Below are 21,851 nucleotides of genomic sequence, written 5' to 3'. Positions count from 1 at the left end.
TCTGATCTCTTTGCTCGAGCGATTCCTCTCGAGATCTCACCATTAGGTCTCTCGTCTCTTGTTGCGATTTGGCCAGTTGCTCTTGTAATTCCTTTTGAGCCCTTTCCGTCCTTTCAATTCTCTCATTGAATTCATTCTCCATTACTCTAGCTTGTCGGCGCATTTTATACGGATGACGTGGTTCCAGTCTTGAAGTCTGGCAACTGCGAATTGTACGTTTTAATCTCAGCGAACGAGTATGGGATATGCAATGAATGAATTGATGCATGAATGAATGCATGAATGTAAGTTATGAATGAAATGCAAGAAATTGGTGTTGATTTCAAGATAGCCCCATAATTAGGCATTTCATTTATCAACATAGTCTATTACACAAAGTTCTCATTTTTCCAACAGTTACACAAATTTCCTAGCCATATTGCCTTGTTTCTTCACTTGCTCTAAAAACTCTGATATGCTCGATCTTTGGCTCGGAGGGAATTGGCAACTGAGAACTTCGGCTTCATCTAATAATTGAACAACTTGCATAGCCGCTTTACGAATTTCATTGATCAAGAAGTCAAGTTGCATTTCTTTTTCTTTGAGAGTTCCTTCATACGCGTGAATGTCCCTATCGTACTGCTCACTCTTTTCTTCTAGAGCCTTCAAGAGGTTATCTAATTGTTGTTGACGAGATTGCAGCATATTTTCTAGATCTCGTGTTTTCCTTTTTAATTCTTGATGTTCAGACTGACTATTCGCCAATTTTGCAGTCACTATTTCATACTTGGCGTTCTTCCTTCTTAACTCTATCACAGCGCGCGCAGCCTTTTCCTCCTCTTTCTTTGCTTTTCCCTTCCAAAACTCCATTCCTCCCTTGATATTGCTAATTTCTTCCTTCCATTCTGCTGTCGACTTGCCCAACCCGCTATTCTTTATAGTGTTTCTTAATTTCTTGTTTTCCAAATGAAGGTCCCTTAAGTCGTTTCTCACAATCTCGGCTTCTCTTTGTACTTTTTCAGTCCTGGACCTTTCAATCTGAACTTCAATCTTCAGTTGATAGTTTTCTTCTTGAAGGGCACTAAGGTCCCGAGACATCTTGGCCTTTTCTCGTTCGAATTCTTGTATTGTCATTTCTAGCTCAGACGGCGTTTCCTCTGAGAAAGGATTCTGGATGGTGTAGTTTGTTGATGAGATTTGCTGACTATTTACCCGTTGTTTCCTCCATATGTCGTAATCTTGGGTAAGGGTATCAACATACAAAGCTAATTCCATGAAATGAATTTCCTTCCAATACTTTGCAGTGTATCGGACTCTCTTCATATATCCTTCACCCGCGAAAGCGAACTCGAACTGTGCTAATCCTCCAGTTGCGAGGAGGAATTGTCGCGAAGAAAATTACCTTTGGACTAATAGCGGAGCATATCCAACTCCTTCCCATAACCCGAGTAAAGGTACCCAATCTTGGCTTCCACATTTGTATAGCAGAACTGAAGGACGGATCCAGGGTGCTCTCCATGTTATATTCTCGGCGCGAAGATTCTGAAAAACTGATACCCAATGTTGCTCGGTGACTTCCTTCGGCCATTATTTATTGAGGTAAGCTTCTAGCGGGGAGAATGTTTTAGAAAACATATGGAAGAGAGTGCGCTCTACCTTCCAGAAGTGACTCAAAATCCAAACATTGAGCAACTGCGCGTATCCGATAAATCGTCCCTCCCCTTTTCTTCGACAACTACTCAGGGACCTGAAGGTCTCGGCTAGGATGGTCGGGACAGGGTTGATTCCTTGTTTTAACCTTTCGAAGAAATCAATTACTGCAACTTCGAGATGTCCAAGAACTTTTGGGAAAATGACCAAACCGTAAATGGCCAAAGCGAATAGATTTACCCTTTTCAGCATGTTGGGATGGTTCAGAGCCAAATCTCGTAGGGAGGACCATGGAATGCAAATGGTTTCATTCTTCTTCTTTATCTGTTTTTCGGCCCATGCATCAGTCATGTCTGTCAGTCTCACTAACTTTTTCTTGAAGGTCATCGGCTTAGGCTCCTTCACATATATTTTGCCAAATTGTACATTGTCGATGCGGAGTAAAGCAGTATACTCTTCTATGGTTGGAGTCATGTCTTCTTGATTGAAGGTGAAACACTGATAAGCTGGGTCCCAGAACCGAACCATGGCTTGAATCAACTGTTCGTCTACACGGATGGTGATCAGGTGAGCTATATCTCCATACCTCTCAATGAAAATGTCTCTAGTGTCTGAATCCCACTGATTCCAAATTCGAACCAAATCCTCAAAGTTATTTTGGCGAACATTTACAGTTATATGTTCGGGCAAATTAGCGACACACCCTTCCACTAGACTATCCCCCTTTTCTCTCTGAATTTTTAGAGACCAGTCCCGAACCACGGGATTCTTCTCGGTTATTTGTGTAATTGACTCCTCCATCAGAAACCCGTTTTTTTGGCAACCAACTTTTAATCAACACCTTCCTAATATGATGCCTATGATGCATGATGAAAATAAAAGTAAAAACAAACAAACTTGGTTAGTAAACACAACAAATATAATTTGAAAAACAAATTAAACTACCCAATCCAATTATTTTGCATAAACAGTGTAAATGAAAGGCAAAAGGCATTTTCCCCGTGTACTTATTTTGATGACTATAAGCGGACAGAGGTTCGGCATGGCTCTAATTGGATAGCTCGTATGGTTCACTATATGCGGTTTTGGTTCTAGGTGGGTACTCGAATCGTCTGCACTGTCATCTACTAAGATTAGTACAGAGCCTCGGTCATGGCCCATCATAGGCTTACGAGATCAATTCGAGGGATTACATTTACTTATGCCTATGCGGAAGGACAAGTTAACTCACGAAAGCATAAGTCATATGTAACCCGAAAGTATTCACTAGCCTGTGCGGAGGAACGAGTTAACTCACGAAGGTGTAACGTTTACTTTCTCTTAACAGGGACGGAGCCCGGGTATAGAGCTCATGTTATGCAACATAAATGCACGTGCACGGTGTGTGGGGAGAAACTTGTAAACCTTTACGTTTTATTTAGAAAAACTAAACCAAAACTAAAACCGCAAAAATTTAAAGCTGAAAAATAACCTGATAAAACAAGTTAGAATATATACAACACGATGCAAATGCATGATTTTTTTTGAAAATAAAAAATTTAAGAATCACGACTAAATGTTAATTTGAACAAGAAATTTTGAAAATTTTGACAACACGCGTTTAACATTAGACTCGACTCTCGAAAAAAGGTCCCCAGCGGAGTCGCCAGCTGTAGCGACCTAAAAATTGGGCGCTAGTCGAAGTAATTATTGAAAATTTGAAAACTGAATCTCGATTTTATTTGAAAAAGGAGTCGCCACCGATCTTTTTTTTTTCTTGGTGTGATCGGACACCTAATAAATTCTCTTTTTAGAAGAAAATTTTATTTTTAAATTTTCTAAAAAAGAGGTAATTTTAGGTCTACGTAAGAATCCAGAGAAAATTCGAGTTCGGGAGTCGGTTACGCGCGAGGAAGGTATTAGCATCCTCGCGACGCCCAAAATTGGTATCTTGTTAAACGCGTGTTATCTTAATTTTCAAAAATACGAGTTCAATTTAATATTTAATCGTGATCCGATTGAAACACGAGAATTTCTTGTTTTGAAAACATGAGAATTTTAAGACATAATATTTTTTTTAAAACCAAAATTTATGAAACACAAGATTTTTTTTTGAAAACACGAAAATTTTCAAAACACCGAAATTTTTGAAAACAAGAGGATTTTTGAAATACGAAAAATTTTGAAAACACGAAAATTTTTGAAACACGGAAATTTTTGAAAACGAAAATTTTTGAAACAAAAAAATTTTTAGAAGACACTAAAAATTTTGGAAAATGGATTTTTTTTTTGAAAACACTGGATTTTTTTACACAAAATTTTTGATTTTTTATTAAACACGTATCGTATTTAACACGAATCGGTGATATTCACTCAACATAGCAATGAAATCAACGAATTAGTGTCAAATCGATTCATTGTCTTATTTTTAAAAACACGAATATATATTTTTGAAACACGAGAAAAATTTTTGAAGGCACGAAAAGTTTTGAAAAATAGAATTTTTTTTTTTGTAAATATGAGACTTTTTTTTAATATTTTTTATTTTAAAAAGGGCGTATCGATTTTAACGCGAATCGGTGATATTCACCCAACGTAGCGATGAAATCAACGATTTTATGTTAAATCGATTCGTTGCCTTATTTATTAAAATTATCTAAAATAAAATAAAATTAAAATTGAATTAAAAATATAAATACCAAAATATAAAATATAAAGATGCATAAAATGTTAATAATATTATAAGGAAACAACATAAAAATACGATGGTTAAATTTAAAATAAAATAAACGAAATTACTGAAAAACTCCCGAAACGCGAGCTTCGTCGAACAGGTTACACGAATTGAAACTCTTTTTTTTTTCTTTTTTTCTTCTTTCTTTTTTTCTTTTTTCTTTCTCTCTTTTTTTCCTGGCCTGCTTCAGATTGGGCTGGGACTGCTGGGCCTGCTGGGATTGGGCCGCGCGGGCTGCTGATGCTGGTGGGCTGCTGTGGCCTGCTTCTTTTTTCTGGGCTGTTTTTTTCTTCTTCTTTTTTTGGGCCTTTTCTTTTTGGGCTACTTTTTTTTTGCTTTGGTTTTTTTTGGGCTGATTTGTTTTTTTTTGTGTTGTTTTTTTTAATTATTTTTTTTTGGGCTGTTGGGTTTGGGTTTGGGTTGCTGCTGGGTCTTCTTGGGTCACTGGTCGGGTCGGTTTGACCTGATTGTTAAATTTTTTTTCTTTTTTTTTCTTTCTTCTTCTTTCTTCTTCTTCTTCTTCTTCTCCTCCTACACGAACCCTAGCCGCCACCATCGCTTGCGCCGCCGCTACCTCCTCCGACGCCGGTACTCTTTCTTTTCTTCTCCTCTTTCTCTTTTCTTCTCTTTTCTTCTTTTTCCTTCGAAAAAATCTCTCTTTTTGCAAGTTTTTTTATTTTTTTCGTGGGTGTGGGGGTTTGATTTTGGGGTTTTAAACCCATTTTATAGTTGATATTTGCTTCCTTTTTGCAGGTGGTAGGTGAAGAAGGAGCAGCCACCCATGTTTGTGGCCTGAAAATCTGGGAAGTGGGTGCCCCAAATCACGTAACCTGTCTGAAGGACTAAATCACAAATGCAGCAAAACTTCTGGGGCTAAATGTAATTTTTAGAAAATTTAGAATTAAAATGAAATTTAATGAAAGTTTAGGGGTCTAAGTGAAATTTAAAGAAAGTTTAAGGGTCAAAATGAAATTTAGGAAAAGTTTAGGGGTCAAAATGTAATTTTTATTTTAATTTTTTTTTTGAAATTTTAAAAATTAAACACAAATTCTAGTCGGACAAAAATTTAGTGCTTACATAAAGCAATGTTAATTTATTAAATATTAATAAAACAACAATTTTTTAATAAGGTTTACTTAAAGTAATTTAAATGTACACTTATTTTATATATAAAATTATCTTAAATATTTTTAAACTATATATTTATCATTACTTTTAAGCTAACATGATATTAATAAAATTAAAGTAAATTAAGAAAAAAGATTTTATTTTTAAAGAAAATATTTCGTGCATTGTTATTGGAGTTTTTGAACTCCACAAGCATGATTAGGGGATTAACAAGTATTTCTAAGGATATAATAAATGATTACATGTCAATATTTTAAAGCAGTTTATAAAAAAAAATACGCAGTTTATAAAAAAATACATTACCAGTGTATTAAATATTCACTATTATTTTTACAACATTACTTGAATGTCTTATTATATGAAGTATTTAAACATTGTAATTTCATTGTAGTTAAATTATTTTTTAAATATTAATATTTTTAATATTATAGAAAATTACATTTAGAAATAATTGTAAATATTGTAATTATAGTTAGATCTAGTCATGAGTCGAGCTATCTGTCCAAGCCTAAAGGGTCGTCCAAAAAGTGAAAGAGTTTAGAATAAAATATAAGCCCGAAAATAAACTTAGGCAAAAAAAAAACATATTTTCTAAACGGATCAGACATTGGATAAGAGTTTTTTGACCTAGCTCGAATCTACCTAAATTTCTCTGATACTGTTTTGTTGGCATTTTACTATTATATTACTATTATTTTGTTATTATTGTTTAGATATTTTCTAAACATTTTTTATTTGAGTTGGACTTGAATAAAATTTTAGACTATTTTTTAGACCAAGCTCGAGCCTAAAAAATAGATTTAAAATTTTAGTTCTAATTATAGTAAATATTAATCATATTAAACAAAATGAACTCTCTTCCTCTCAAGTGGACCCCATTTACTATGCTGACCTGGCAACATTATACCCGCTTCATTTATCTACCGTATTGATTAAACTTCCCTACTCTCTTGAGCACTCTCCTACACGTCCAAACGCGGATCTCAAGCGTCGTTTAACGGAATTTAACAGTCTTACTCTTCTCGCTCCCTCTTCCCGCCCTATTATAAAATTCTCAGGTTCTTCGTTAATTCACATCCCCATTTCAAATCTCACGCCAAAAAAGAAAAAACGAACAGATATTCTCTACCGCAACGAAGATGATCGGTACTCTAAAGTAAGTTCAATTTCAACATTTCCTTTTCCAAATTCTAGTTCTTACATTTTCCTTTCTTTTAAATCGTATGTTGAAATTTGCACGTAAAGCAGAGCCGAAGAAGCGAGTCAGCTGCAGCTGGTGGAGCGAGAAGATATCGACGATGAAGAGGATTTGTTTGAAGCCATTGACAAATGTAAACTATTTTTGAATCTCCAGATTGTCTCTTTGTTTCTGTTTTAAGTTTGTGATTCCATCTTGATCTGCTATTCCTATTTGAAATTAGCATTTAATTTGTTGTGAAATTTTTTGAATAATTTCTGCTGTTTATGCTTTCTCGATCTTCTCGTATCAGCTTGTACGCTTTCTTAAATCTTCATTATAGTCTTATGCTTGCGATTTGAACGACTACGTAGATCGCTTGTTGCTCTTTTTCGAGATTTTTAAGTTGTCAATGTCTAGATTTTTAGATTTTAAGTGAACTAGCTTGATCTAGTATGCTATTCTAGAAGTTTTATTTTCATTGTTTTGAGATTCAGATCTGCGGTATTCTCTGTTTCAACTCGGTTGTAAATTGCAATATATAAGCATTTGTTCGTTGATGTCGTTTGCAAATCGTTCGCTGGAAATATATGAATTAGAACATTTCTCTTTGTTCCGTCATCAGATATTTCATTTTCTAACGGGGAAAATAGTTTTTTAGTAATTTTATGTACATTAGATTTGAATTGCAATAAATTTTTTTGGTGCAGTGATAACTGCAGGAATCAATGCCGGAGACGTGAAAAAGCTTCAAGATGCAGGGATCTACACTTGTAACGGATTGATGATGCATACTAAGAAGGTAAATTCAAATTTAATTAACACATTTGGACTTTTTAGTATTATGGCGGGAACTATTTTTTTTAATTGTTGTATTCATTTTCTTTTTCCAGAACTTGACTGGAATCAAAGGTTTATCTGAAGCTAAGGTCGATAAGATCTGTGAAGCAGCAGAGAAGATAGTGGTTAGTTGAATTCATCTCATTGATTTGGTCCTTTTTTCCTTTCGTCAATTTTCTGATTTCCTTTTATTGTTCATGTTTTATTTACTCAGAACTTTGGTTATATCACTGGAAGCGATGCTCTACTAAAAGTAAGTTCAAATTTCATGTTTTAATTTTATTTTCTCATTTCACGTTTTTAGTTCATGTTTATGTTAAAACTCAACGCTTTTTGGGCATTCTTGTTTTTGGTTTTGTAGAGAAAATCTGTGATTCGCATCACAACTGGAAGCCAAGCCCTTGATGAACTGTTAGGCGGTAAGTGCTTTTATTCTTACGGGAGACAAGTTATATATTAATACATGTACATATATTTTGATTAAAGTTCTCTTTAAATGATTTTAATAACTAACTTTTAAAGGAGGGATAGAAACTTCAGCTATTACAGAAGCTTTTGGAGAATTTAGGTAAGAACAATAGCATATAGTTTGTCATTTTCTTCTTTATAGATATCATTTACCTGCTGGTTCATCCCTACCCTAAGCATGATTAACTTGTATGCTAATCTACAATGTTGATTTAGGTCCGGCAAAACTCAGCTAGCACATACTCTATGCGTTTCCACACAGGTTTTTAATCTCACCTTTGTGATCCATGATTTAATGTGAGTCTTTATTAATTCTTAGAAACTGGGGATAAAAGAAAGAAAATAGGTAATAGAGCTAACCTGCTTTTAATATAATCGAAGCGTCTTTTATTAATGGGTTTGATTTGAAGGGGTTTTAATTTGTTCAAATTGGCTCTTGGAATATTATTGCCTTTACAGCTTCCTACAAACATGCGTGGAGGGAGTGGAAAAGTTGCTTACATTGATACTGAAGGAACTTTGTATCCTTTTTGTTCTTATTTAGGACAATGCTAAATGCGCATATATACGAATAATTGGTTTGTTCTGCGGCGACATTTTTGAAAAATCAAGGAATAAGATGATTTCTTTTATATATTTTTTTCCCATTTTAGTTTCTCTTCTTTGAGAAGTGGCTAAGAATAGGATATTATCAAAGTATTTCCAACTAGATTCACTTTAGATAAACTAAACTATAGCTATTGTCACTATAAAATAGTCTTTGTTCTATTTTGGTTACTTTAAAATATTTTTTTTAAGTTAGCCACTTTAAATAAAATACTTGTTTGAATTAGTCATTTCTGTTAAAATTTTTATTTTTTTAAATAGATTACTGATGTGACACATTAGCCCGTTGAGTGATTGACATGTGGTATTTTTTTTGTTGATTTTTAACTAAAGTTTAGGACTTTCTAAAAAGTTTGTGGGGAAAAAGTTTTGGATTAATTATAGGGAGGTCCCTAAACTTTAGTCAAAAGTTAACAAAAAATAACACGTGTCAGTCACTCAATGTACTAACGCGTTGTATTAGTAATTCGTTAAAAGAAAACAAAAAATTTAACATAGTGACTACTTCGCACAATTATTTTATTTAGAGTGATTAAATTAAAAAAATATTTTAGAGTCACCAAAATAGAACAAATCCTATTTTAGAGTCATCATTAACTAGTTTACTCTATTTTTTTTAGTATCCAACTAAATTCACTTTATTTGTTCTCTTTTAACTGCGTACACTTGTAGCCGGCCGGATCGAGTTATACCAATAGCAGAAAGATTTGGGATGGATCCAGGAGCTGTTCTTGACAATGTAGGCTTCAATATCCATATATAATCAATTGAATTTATAAATAGATTTTTAAGCATATTCCTTGTTTTCTATTTATGTCAAAGATCGTTTATGCTCGAGCCTACACATATGAGCATCAGTACAATCTGCTTCTGGGTTTGGCAGCAAAAATGTCTGAAGAACCATTCAGACTTCTGGTGAGCTTTGTCGACATCATTCAATAATACTTGATTCCATGGAATCTGTTTAATGATGTTCTTTTACGCTCGTATTTTCAGATTGTGGATTCTGTTATTGCTCTTTTTCGAGTAGATTTCACCGGGAGAGGAGAACTTGCCGAGCGCCAGGTATTATCTTGAAAAAACCTTATTACAACTTAAATATGTATGTTTGAGATTACACCCTCTTTAATCAAATGAACCTTTTTCATTCGCAGCAAAAATTGGCTCAGATGCTTTCTCGATTGACAAAAATAGCTGAAGAATTCAATGTTGCGGTTTACATGACCAACCAAGGTACGTACTCGAATCAGTCTCGTTAACCTATTTACTTATATTTTCCATTGGCAGAATTACAACTGCGGAACAAGGGATCTTTAAGACAGCGAATTTGTTGCAGTTATTGCCGACCCTGGGGGTGGAGTGTTTATATCAGACCCAAAGAAACCAGCCGGAGGGCATGTGCTAGCACATGCAGCCACGATAAGGTTGATGTTCAGAAAAGGCAAAGGTGAACAGCGCGTGTGCAAGGTGTTTGATGCTCCAAATTTGCCAGAAGCTGAAGCAATATCCTTTCATTGTCACTATTTTTATTTTTATTTTAGAATTTTTTGATTGCCTCAAATCACTTAATCCCCGGTCGTCAGATCATGATAGCAGGGATTTAAATAGTGGCAGCAATTTGATGTTGCAGCCATTATTTTACAATTTGGGTTGTTTCAGTTTTCATATTAGCATTCGTTATGTCCTCCATTACAATAAAAAAATGCATTTAGGATCGCGATTTAAATCCTCGTGTCAGAGTACAACAGCTTTTGTCGCTTTTGTTTCAGTTATCACCTTGACAAAAGTACGTCTTTCAGATAACACCAGGAGGAATTGCAGATGCAAAGGACTAGTAGCTCAGGGGTGAGAGACCAAGATTGGCAGCTACACCAGACAGGTCAAAGTAATATACCAACATTTTTTCTATAACTATGGAACAACATGCAGTCTTTTTTTTTTTTAATTGATTGTTTATATTACTTCCCCTTAGAACTTAAGTTGCAGGAAAAGGATTTGCCTTCCCTTTGTATATTTTCTTACCTATAAGATAAGTTCTTTTATATGGGCAGACAAGATACGTAATTAGCACTCAAAGACTAAGAAAGATTTATGACACCGGGAGTCATTAAACGAAAGGCATTATCTAATTAAGCTCAGTTGTTTGAGGACCGGTTTGCAGCATTTCCAACTTTTTTACATTCAAATTAATTCAGATTGAAGAAAATATTAGATAATCGGCAATGAAGCTTACATAAGAGGATTTGAAAGAAATTTGCAATACAATGTCTATTGATGATGTAAACAGGTTTTAGAAACGAATCGAGTCGTCAACATGATATTTTTTTAACTATGCTCAGCTTGACTCAATCAGATATATTATTACTACTTTCATTATTATTAGGATTTAACCTTCACCCAATTCAAGGTATGAAGATATCTAATCAGTAATTGAAAAACGTACCTTTTAATGTCTTATCACAATGAAGGATGATATTATGGCCAAGCGTTCACAAAAAAAGGGAAATGATCTTGGTTGTCCTATATACAAATTAAATGGAAACGAATCCTGCAGCATCATCTGCATCAAGACGGTGTGGACCATGCTGATAGTTTAAAATGAATAAAAAAAAGAGAGTTGGTGGAGGAATTTTTATAGTATTTATTTTTCCCTCAATTGCAGGAGACTAAACTTATACAATACCTCAAACATCTTTATATAAATTGTGCCAATCCCCTTTGACTTGGCATGTGTGGTGATCTCCCATTAGCGCTAAACTGGTACAATTTTCATTCGTTGAAAATAAATCCTTATAGGTGTTACTGTGAAATGTAGCGGTTGTATCAAGAATCTACCTGTCACCGGTGCAAGAGTCAAATACTGTCAAAACGAACTCAACATCATTTGAAGTTTTTGCGTTAATCACATTTGCACGATCATTTTACTATTCTTGCGGTTCTACTTTATTCCTCCTCCTCTGGACAATATTTTTGTGCCCAAACTTCTTACAGCAATAACACTGTATTCTTTTCGTGGACTGCATTTTAAAATGAGTTTTGCTTGAATGTCCTTTTCTTAACTTGGATCTCCATTACAGTAACCAAATCTTCACTTTGATTGTTTTACTTGCCTTACCAGTGAATTTTACTTAAAGGCACTTTTTACTTCCTGAAGAGAAACATCATTATGACTGATGTCCATTAAATTAACTAATTAATTAATTAAGACAAGTATACCTATTAACCAATAGTATAACAATGGTGAGTACAGATATTGTTTCCTTGAGTACTACAATTACTAATAATTATCGCATTTCTATTATTTAATCTAATAGTTCAAGAGATTGATTAAAATTAAAATTAACTATCAGAATTAACTAATGAATACACTAAAGAATGAAACACACACACAAAAAAAATTAAGTATCAACCAATTGACTAAACAATACCTAGGTAAGAATCCACTTAGATTTCATCTATAGTTTTCAATCTAATTTATACAATTTCTTTTCTTAGCTCTTTGATCCATACAAATTCCTAATTTATATCAATATCTCTTTCAAGCATAAGAACAATTAACTCTAGATTGATTAATTGGAATTTCTTTCTAATTAAAACCCTATTATTACATTAATTTGCTCTACGGATCCCCCTATTAGATTTAACTTTAATCCGGTAGATTTATATCGTCTTATTTCTAGGATTGTATGAAACTCCATTTAATTATGCAAGATCTAATCACAAGAAGAGTCCATTCAACCTCAAACTTATGCACATCAAACATGGATCAATGCTCTAGAATTATTAACCTAAGAACAATTAAGCATTCATAATTGAAAACTAAAAAACTAAAATTTTATTGCATAAAATATAGAAATCAAACATTAGAATCCATACTTAGATTCATCTCTCCTAGGTATTAAGAGAATTAATTCATACTTGCAAGAATAAACACAAAAAATACAATATAACCACTAAAATAACAGAAATTCATGATAACTCCCTTGGAAATCAGCTTGAACTCGTGAACCTTGATGGAAAATTGCTTGGAAATTAGCTTCAATGGTGTTCTTTGAGTAGTTTTCGTGCTATCCTATGATGATCGATATCCTCTTATTTTATTTCCTCATTTATACCTTTTTAAAGTGCAAAAAAAAAACCCCTTAAAAATCGCAACTTTTAGCTATCAACACACACGGCTTGTGAATCCATATGCCCGTGTGGGTTACATGGTCTTGTGGTCTACCCGTGTGAAATTCTGCTGCATGTGTTTTGTTTCCAGACTGCTCTAATGTTCTAATTTCCACCCATTTTTCATTCCTATTGCTCCAAAGTGCTCTATTAAGCATCAAAACATGAATATAAAGGATGAGAAGTATATAATTCACAAGTAACACCACATAATCATCAAAAAATGCACTTAAAATGAAACTAAAATATGTTACTTTTGACACTTATCAATGACCGTATGACATAGAGTCAATGAAGTTTTTGTATGGGCGAGAGAAAGAACACAAAACAATCAATGCTTGATCCTCATCGTCAATTTTAATATCAATATTATTGAGATCTATAGTAATAGAATTGAAAGTGTCAAGGTGTTGTGAAATAGGTGTATATTCCTCCATCTTCAAGGTGTAACGTTGATGCTTGAGGTAGAGCAAGTTCGTTAATGACTTCATCATGTACTGGATCTCTAACCTACAAACCGGACACCATGGTCTTTTCGGCTACCTCTCGTCATACTTCATCACCTAGACATAGTAGAATAGCATTGATGCTTTCTTCGGTATCTTGTCCTTTTGCTCTTCCGAAAGCATGTTTGGTAATTGCCTTTGCTAGAGAATACCTTAAAGCGATCCTTGTTGAATCAAACATCGCTCACATCTTGATGCGCCATAGGCTGAAACTATTTTTCTTAGATGAATTTCTCGACTTTGTATTTAGTCGACGATACACTTGCAGCCATATCAACCTTTTAAGTGACAACAAAAGCAACAAAAAAATCATTAGCACAACCATTTTGCAAATATTGAAAAAGTAGTGAAAACAGAGTTTTGATACCAGTTTGTTGAAGACGTATAGATTAAAATACATCAGTATGACCACAAATAAATTTATTGAGAATACATAAGACACACAACAAAAAAATAATGTGCGAAAAGGAATAAATAAAGAGACATAAAGATTTACGTGGTTTAGCTTGAAAACCTCTTACTCGAGCAGAGACGACAAGAAATTTCACTATAACAAAAAGATACTCAAATTAACTACTCACACCTAAAAAACTTACAACTCACACCGAGAAATATCCAAAAACTTTTATACAATTACTCTCAAATTAGCTACTCACTAACTAATTCACTCTCGAAATTGGTGTATCTTATGATTTAGAACTAAAGCCTATTTATACTCGTTTGCATGTCATTTAAGTCAATAACCACATTTAATATGGCTTGACAATTAGAAGAGTAAATTTTCCATGTAGCTTTTAGTGCCCATCATTGCCAACAAAACTTGACATTATGATTCTATTGGCTTTTAAATTCAAGCCGTCTGACAAACTTTGAAATTTGGTTTTTATGGCTTGAATACAAGCCACGCATGACAAAGTGTAGTAAGCATTCAAGCCGTCTGACTCATTTTGGTGTAGTAAAATCGGAATCCGAGGGACGCCGTTGGTATGATGTCAAGGGTACCGCAGAGCACGTTTGAGCTTGCTGCAAAGCAAATCTCGAGGGGCTTGGTGTGGACTACATTGATCTGTACTTTCAACAGTGTGTTGATACATCAGTGCCAATAGAAGAGACAGTAAGCATCAATAGATCATTTCATTTAATTTCTTTTTCAGTTAGCTTAACTGCAACGAAACATATGGCTTTGGTGATTGCTTTGCTTTTGCTTCTTGCAAAGATGGGAGAGCTGAAGAAGCTGGTGGAAGAAGGGAAGATGAAATACATTGGGTTATCAGAAGCTAGTGTTGATACATAAAGAGAGCACATAAAGTTCATCCCATTACTTCCTTATAAATGGAGACTGGCGAAATCGAAGACGAAACCATTCCGCTTTACCGGTATGCTTTACGACACAAGTTTACTAGATATCTCTATTGCTTTAAATCATTTATTGCATGAATTCCTACAGAAAACTTTGCATTGGGATAGTAGCTTATAGTCCTCTTGGTAAGGGCTATAAGCCAATTGGTAATGGGACAAACAACAAATTCTCAGTCCTTTTTGCAGTGAATATATATGTAGAATGTTAGATTACAAAAATGGGTTATGTCCTGGAACATGCATACCAACCAAGATTCATAGGGGAGAATCTAGAGAAGAACAAAGTTCTATATAACCCAGTTTCAAACTTGGCTATAAAGCATGGTTGCACGGTTCCTCAACTTGCTTTGGCATGGCTTCTACATCAAGGAGACGATATTATCCCAATCCCTGGTATGTTTGAATGAAATTCCTTGAGTGAGGCTGTCGTTAGATAAAGTGAGTGGCGAAACAGATTTGGGCACCTTCTCTAAATACTCCATTAAAGTGAAAAAAACAATTTATAGAAAGAAAAAACAAAAACAAATCAGGGTAGAAGGATTTCCGATCCATCTAAAGAAATTTGTCTTTTCCCCCTCTTTTTTAACAGTTTTATTAATCAGTTGTTGTATTGTTGACTTATTAGTGTATTCAATCTCTAGGTAAAATCTTGCAAATGTAGGTGTGTTCATCAAACTTCATACAGAATCCTTGGTGTATTTATGCATCCGGTTTTTTAACTGTTGTTCCTCGGTGTTACACAAATTGATCTAACAGTCACGAAAGCAATTTGTGTAATTATAACACACATACCCAAACATTCTCGGTGTAAGAAACTATCATCAAATGTAATCGGTGTGATCTTGTGTTTGATTGAGTACACATGATATCTTTAAAAGAAAGCAGTTTAGTCTTAATACTCTTTTCGTTGGATGGACATATTAAAAATAGACTTGTTCATGAGTTGGACTATCTATCTAGGCTCAAAGGCATGTTTGAAATTTAGGAGGGTTTAAATAAAAATGTTAAACTAGAAAAATGGGTTTAGGCAAAAAATTAAGCCCGTTTAAAAAGTGGATTAGGCTTGGGCTTAAATATTTAAGGTTCAGATCCAGCTTGGTTCGGCTCATTTAAGTTTATAATACTTTATGTTATGTTATTTTTATACATAATATAATTTAGAACATATTTAAAAAATAAACCTAAAGTAAATATATAATACTACTCTAATATAAGCATTAAAATAATGTTAAGATGATTATATAAAAATTTCAATAAACAAAAAATGTATAAAATTATTAAATATTAAAATAATATAATATAAATATTTTTAAAAAAATAATATGGGCGAGCTTAAAATAGGTTTGGGTTAATCTTTTACATATATAAGTAGTTTGGATAAAATTTTAGGCCCATATTTCGGGCCGAGTCGTGCTTGGACAAGCATAAAGAATGTTAATATCATACTTGGATCCAACCGACCTAACTCACGAGTACCTCTATTGAAAAGCCAACAACAGTTGGATTAAAAAAAGAATGAGTAAATTTTTATAATTAATTGGAAAATTGATATAATTTTATAAACAATTAACTTTTTATAATATATAGAAAACAGCTTATTTGGATAAATAAAATAAGTTATCCAAAAAAAAAATGATTGCGCATGGTGATGTTTGCATGGGGGTCCATGGCTACGCCTGCAATTGAAAATAGTTTAATCCCTTGTATGGTATCTTGCACCTTTCTTCATAATATATATATATTATTTACCAAGAAATAAAAATTAATACAAAAAATTGTTAGGCTCAGCTGATTAGTTTAAAATGAAAAACAAAAATAGGTTGGTGTGAGGAATCTTTTTAGTATTTGAAATAGGAAGGAGCTAAGCTTATTAAGACTTCAATCAAGTCTTCTCCTTTTCTCAGTAGCAAGTGATTTCAATCGAGTAGTAATTTCCTTCAAAAATGGAGCAAAATCCCCAAACTCAACCTTCAAGGGTGAAATTAGGCAGCCAAGGGTTGGAGGTAAAGACTTAATTTATTCTTTTCGAGTTTAGAAGTAGTTCTTAGGTGTGAGTGTCAGATATGGAAGTGTTTAATTTTTCCTAGAATTTTCAATATATTTAGAAGATACTTTAATGAAAATGAAGAATTGTGAGTAACATGATCTCGTAATATTCTTGTGCATCTGCAGGTTTCGAGATTAGGATTCGGGTGTGTGGGACTTTCAGGGGTATACAATGCTCCTTTATCCCATGAAGAAGGATGTTCAGTCATAAAAGAAGCGTATAATAGAGGTATAACCTTCTTTGATACAGCTGATGCTTATGGGGATAAACATGATAATGAGATCATGCTTGGCAAGGTAAGATTTATCATGTTCAGATTAACCCTTTTTATACACTTTTTAATTATGTACATATATATATACGATCTTAAAACATTCATTTTGTTTGTACTGTTAGGCACTAAAACATCTTCCTAGAGAAAAAATTCAAGTAGCAACTAAGTTCGGTGTTGTCAAATGGGAATCCGAGGGACATCGTTTGTATGCTGTCAAGGGTACTGCAGAGCACGTTCGAGCTTGCTGCGAAGCGAGTCTTAAGAGACTTGATGTGGACTACATCGATTTGTACTTTCAACATCGTGTTGATACATCAGTGCCAATAGAAGAGACAGTAAGTATAAACTTTTCGGATTCGCTTAACTACAGCACTAACACATGGATTTGATGCTCACTTTGCTTTGATTGTTGCAAAGGTGGGAGAGCTGAAGAAACTTGTGGAAGAAGGAAAGATAAAATACATTGGATTATCAGAAGCTAATGTTGATACAATAAAGAGAGCACATAAAGTTCATCCTATTACTGCCTTACAAATGGAGTATTCACTATGGACTCGTGAAATCGAAGACGAATTCATTCCGCTTTGTCGGTATGTTTTATGGACACAAGTCTACGAGATATCTTCATTGCTTTAAGTCATTTATTACATCTGTTTTCATACAGAGAGCTTGGGATTCGGATAGTGGCATATAGTCCTCTTGGTAGGGGCTTTTTTGGAGGAAAGGTTGTTGATGAAGCTATGCCAAATGGCAGCCTTTTGGTAATGGGACAAACAGCAAATTCTCAGTCTTTTTTTGCAGTAAAAATATGTATTAGATTACATAGCTATTCATTTTATGGAACAGGCAAACTATCCAAGGTTCAATGGAGAGAATCTAGAGAAGAACAAACTGTTGTATACTCGAGTTTCTAACTTGGCTGTAAAACATGGTTGCACAGTTCCTCAACTTGCATTGGCATGGCTTCTACATCAAGGAGATGATATTGTCCCTATCCCTGGTATGCTTTGCTTGACAGTGATAATTAAATTTTGCTGTGTGCTTATTTGCTTTTGATTTGAATTAATGAAGGGACAACTAAGGTTAAGAACATGATCAACAATGTTGGATGCTTGGGATTGAAACTTAGTGAAGATGATTTGAAAGAAATTGGTGATGCTGTGCCGGTTGATGAAGTAATTGGTGAAAGAGAATTAGGTGTTTTTGTTGAAAAGTCAAAAATGGTGGGAGGTGCAATTGGCACCGAAAGAAGAAAGTAAAAAGTGGTTGGCAAGTTGAGTTTAAAGTTGAATGGTATAATTGCAATTTTGGTCCCTAATTTTTTAGGCCATTTGCAAGTTAGTCCCTGAACCTCAACTATAAATAGGCCTAACCATTTCTCATTTCAACCATCCCAACTAATCTTTCTCTCTTAGTTTTCTCTCTTCTCCCATTTGAGAATTCTTAAGGAATTCTATTTGTTTGTAATATTTTGGAGATAGTAAAGTTATCATCTGGTGTTAGTGCCCGAGGACGTAGGTATAATTTACCGAATCTCGTTAAATCTCTTGTGTTCTTTCTTGTCCTATTTTTCTTTCAATATTTGAGGGTATAATAGTAGTATTTAATTGTGCTATTAAATTACTATAGAAGGGATATTCTGTCTAAGGAAAGACTTGGTATTTAAGAGATCCATGTGATCCACCTCTCTTCCCTGGGAATTGAACTTTGTGTGATTTTTTAGTACAATAATTTACACGCTTCCGACCCTATTGGAACAACAAGTGGTATCAGAGCCGAAGGTTAATCGTAGTATGCTCTGTGGTTGCAGTTTAAACTGATCTTCCACATCAGAAAAGATTTCCTTAGGTATATTGAAAGATTATGGAGAAAACGGTCGGTGTAGGAGCTTCAACATCGTCCATGTGGACAAGACCGACAATTGCAAATGCAAGATTGGCCGTGGAGATCTTTGATGGCACGGGCCATTTTGGTATGTGGCAAAGTGAGGTTCTAGATGCCCTTTTTTAGCAGGGTCTAGACATTGCCATTGATGAAGAGAAACCAGATGATGTACAGGAGAAAGATTGGAAGGCGATCAATCGGTTGGCATGTGGCACAATTCGATCATGCCTTTCTCGAGAGCAGAGGTATGCTTTTTCAAAGGAGACTTCTGCAAATAAGTTGTGGGTGGCACTTGAAGAAAATTTTTTGAAGAAAAACAGTCAAAATAAGCTCCACTTGAAGAAAAGACTGTTTCGCTTCACATACGTCCCAAGTACCACAATGAATGATCACATCACCAAATTTAATCAGTTAGTCACTGATTTGCTGAATATGGATGAGACATTCAAAGATGAAGATTTGGCTTTGATGCTGTTGGGGTCACTTCCTGAGGAGTTTGAGTTCCTAGAAACTACTCTACTTCATGGCAGGAGTGATATATCTCTGAGCGAAGTCTGTGCGGCCTTATACAGTTATGAACAGAGAAAGAAGGACAAACAGAAAAACTCAATCAGAGATACAGAAGCTTTAGTAGTCCGAGGTCGTTCATACACTCGGAAGAAAACTCAAAAGGGGAGATCAAAGTCAAAGTCCAGACTCGGGAAAGATGAATGTGCTTTTTGTCATGAGAAAGGCCACTGGAAGAAAAATTGTCCAAAGCTGAAGAATAAGGGAAAAGCTGCTGTAGATGCTTGTATTGCTAAGCATGATACTAGTGACTCTGAACTATCACTGGTTGCATCATCATCGTCGTTCCATTCAGATGAGTGGATATTGGATTCGGGTTGTACCTATCATATGTCCCCTAACCGGGAGTGGTTCTCTGATTTAGTAGAACTAAATGGATGAGTTGTTTATATGGGCAATGACAATGCCTGAAAACTGTTGGGATAGGTTCAATCCAATTAAAGAATCAAGATGGATCAACCAGAGTTCTGACTGATGTTCGGTACGTGCCCAGTTTGAAGAAAAATCTCATCTCATTGGGAGCCTTGGAATCCAATGGTTCAGTTGTTACTATGAGAGATGGGATTTTGAAAGTGACATCTGGCGCACTTGTGATATTGAAGGGCATCAGGAAAAATAACTTGTATTACTACCAAGGTAGTACAGTTATTGGAGCAGTCGCTGCAGCTTCCGGTAACAAAGACTTGGACTCAATGCAGTTGTGGCATATGAAGTTGGGACATGCCAGCGAAAAATCCTTGCAAATTCTGGCAAAGCAAGGATTGTTGAAAGGTGCAAAGGCTTGCAAATTAAAATTTTGTGAGCACTGTGTTCTGGGAAAGTAAAAGAGAGTGAAATTCGGTACTGCTATCCATAATACAAAAGGTATTTTGGAATATATTCACTCAGATGTGTGGGGGCCTTCCAAAACACCTTCGTTGGGAGGAAAACACTACTTTGTTACTTTTGTTGATGACTTTTCCAGAAGAGTTTGGGTGTATACCATGAAAACTAAAGATGAAGTGCTTGGAGTTTTTCTTAAATGGAAAACTATGATCGAAAACCAGACTGGCAAGAAAATCAAGCGGCTTAGGACGGACAATGGAGGGGAATATAAAAGTGATCCGTTCTTCGATGTGTGCCAAGAGTATGGTATTGTTCGACACTTTACAGTTAGGGATACACCACAGCAGAATGGATTGGCAGAGCGTATGAATCGAACATTGCTGGAGAAAGTTCGATGTATGTTGTCCAATGCTGGGTTGGGCAAGCAATTTTGGGCTGAGGCTGTGACATACGCTGGCCATCTTGTTAATCGTTTGCCATCATCTGCATTAGAAAGAAAAACTCCTATGGAGGTATGGTCTGGAAAACCGGCTACAGATTATGATTCCTTACATGTGTTTGGATCCACTGCATATTACCATGTGAAGGAGTCAAAGTTAGATCCGAGGGCAAAGAAAGCTCTCTTTATGGGAATCACTTCTGGAGTGAAGGGATTTCGTCTTTGGTGCTTAAGCACAAAGAAAATGATCTGTAGCAGAGATGTTATCTTTGATGAATCTGCCACATTGAAAAAGGTAGCAGATAAAGATATTCAGACGAGCAATACTCCACAGCAGGTGGAGTATACTCCAAAACAGGTGGAGTTTGAGCAGATGGGGATTTGCCCAGTTAATAAGTCTAATTCTCCAGCCACAATGGAGGAATTAGAGGTTGAAGAGGTTCTGACCCAAGAACCACTAAGTACACCAGAACCAGTTGCAGTTGCAAGGCCACGGAGAGAAATTCGTAAACCTGCTCGATTTACTGATATAGTGGCCTACGCCCTTCCCGTTGTTGATGATATTCCTATCACTTATCAAGAAGCAATGCAAAGCTTAGAAAGTGATAAATGGAAAAGCGCATTGGATGAAGAAATGCAGTCTCTCCGGAAGAACAATACTTGGGAGTTGGCGCAATTACCGAAAGATAAAAGGGCAATCGGATGCAAGTGGGTATTCGCAAAGAAAGATGGATCTCCTAGCAAGAAGGATATTCGCTACAAGGCAAGATTGGTAGCTAAAGGCTACGCTCAGAAGGAGGGAATTGACTACAATGATGTATTTTCCCCTGTTGTGAAGCATTCCTCCATTAGAATTTTGTTGGCCTTGGTAGCACAGTTGAATTTGGAGCTAGCTCAACTTGATGTTAAGACGGCTTTCTTGCATGGTGAGTTAGAAGAGGAGATCTATATAACTCAGCCCGAAGGATACACAGATGCTGGTGGTAGAAATTGGGTTTGTAAGCTGAACAAATCGCTATATGGATTGAAGCAATCCCCGAGGCAGTGGTACAAGCGATTTGATAGCTTTATGAGAAGGCAGAAGTACACAAGAAGCAAATATGACAATTGTGTATATTTGCAGAAGCTGCATGACGGATCTTTCATTTATCTACTCTTGTATGTTGATGATATGTTAATCGCTTCGAAGAGCCAAAATGAGATAGATAAGCTGAAGGCT

The 21,851-nt window shown here is 35.1% G+C and overlaps 2 protein-coding genes across 2 annotated transcripts; both read left to right on the top strand.

Annotated features, from left to right (window-relative positions):
- Positions 1–6,474: 6,474 nt before the first annotated feature.
- Positions 6,475–10,603, top strand: LOC107941609 (meiotic recombination protein DMC1 homolog). Its single transcript, XM_041089100.1, has 15 exons — positions 6,475–6,626; positions 6,719–6,801; positions 7,358–7,449; positions 7,541–7,612; positions 7,702–7,740; positions 7,849–7,906; positions 8,010–8,055; positions 8,172–8,217; positions 8,415–8,476; positions 9,234–9,300; positions 9,384–9,476; positions 9,558–9,626; positions 9,716–9,794; positions 9,898–10,064; positions 10,352–10,603. Exons 1-15 carry the CDS (start codon positions 6,610–6,612, stop codon positions 10,394–10,396), a joined length of 1,035 nt encoding a protein of 344 aa, XP_040945034.1. The 5' UTR covers positions 6,475–6,609; the 3' UTR covers positions 10,397–10,603.
- A 5,936-nt stretch (positions 10,604–16,539) lies between these two features.
- Positions 16,540–17,553, top strand: LOC107941608 (perakine reductase). The gene is made up of 4 exons (XM_041091913.1): positions 16,540–16,599; positions 16,769–16,939; positions 17,040–17,252; positions 17,335–17,553. The coding sequence occupies exons 1-4, from the start codon at positions 16,540–16,542 to the stop codon at positions 17,551–17,553; spliced, it is 663 nt and encodes a 220-aa protein (XP_040947847.1).
- Positions 17,554–21,851: the final 4,298 nt, after the last annotated feature.

This window comes from Gossypium hirsutum, chromosome A02, assembly GCF_007990345.1.
Source record: "Gossypium hirsutum isolate 1008001.06 chromosome A02, Gossypium_hirsutum_v2.1, whole genome shotgun sequence".
Taxonomy (NCBI): domain Eukaryota; kingdom Viridiplantae; phylum Streptophyta; class Magnoliopsida; order Malvales; family Malvaceae; genus Gossypium; species Gossypium hirsutum.
Note: the sequence above shows the minus strand (reverse complement) of the source record. Positions and strands in the feature narration are given on the sequence as shown.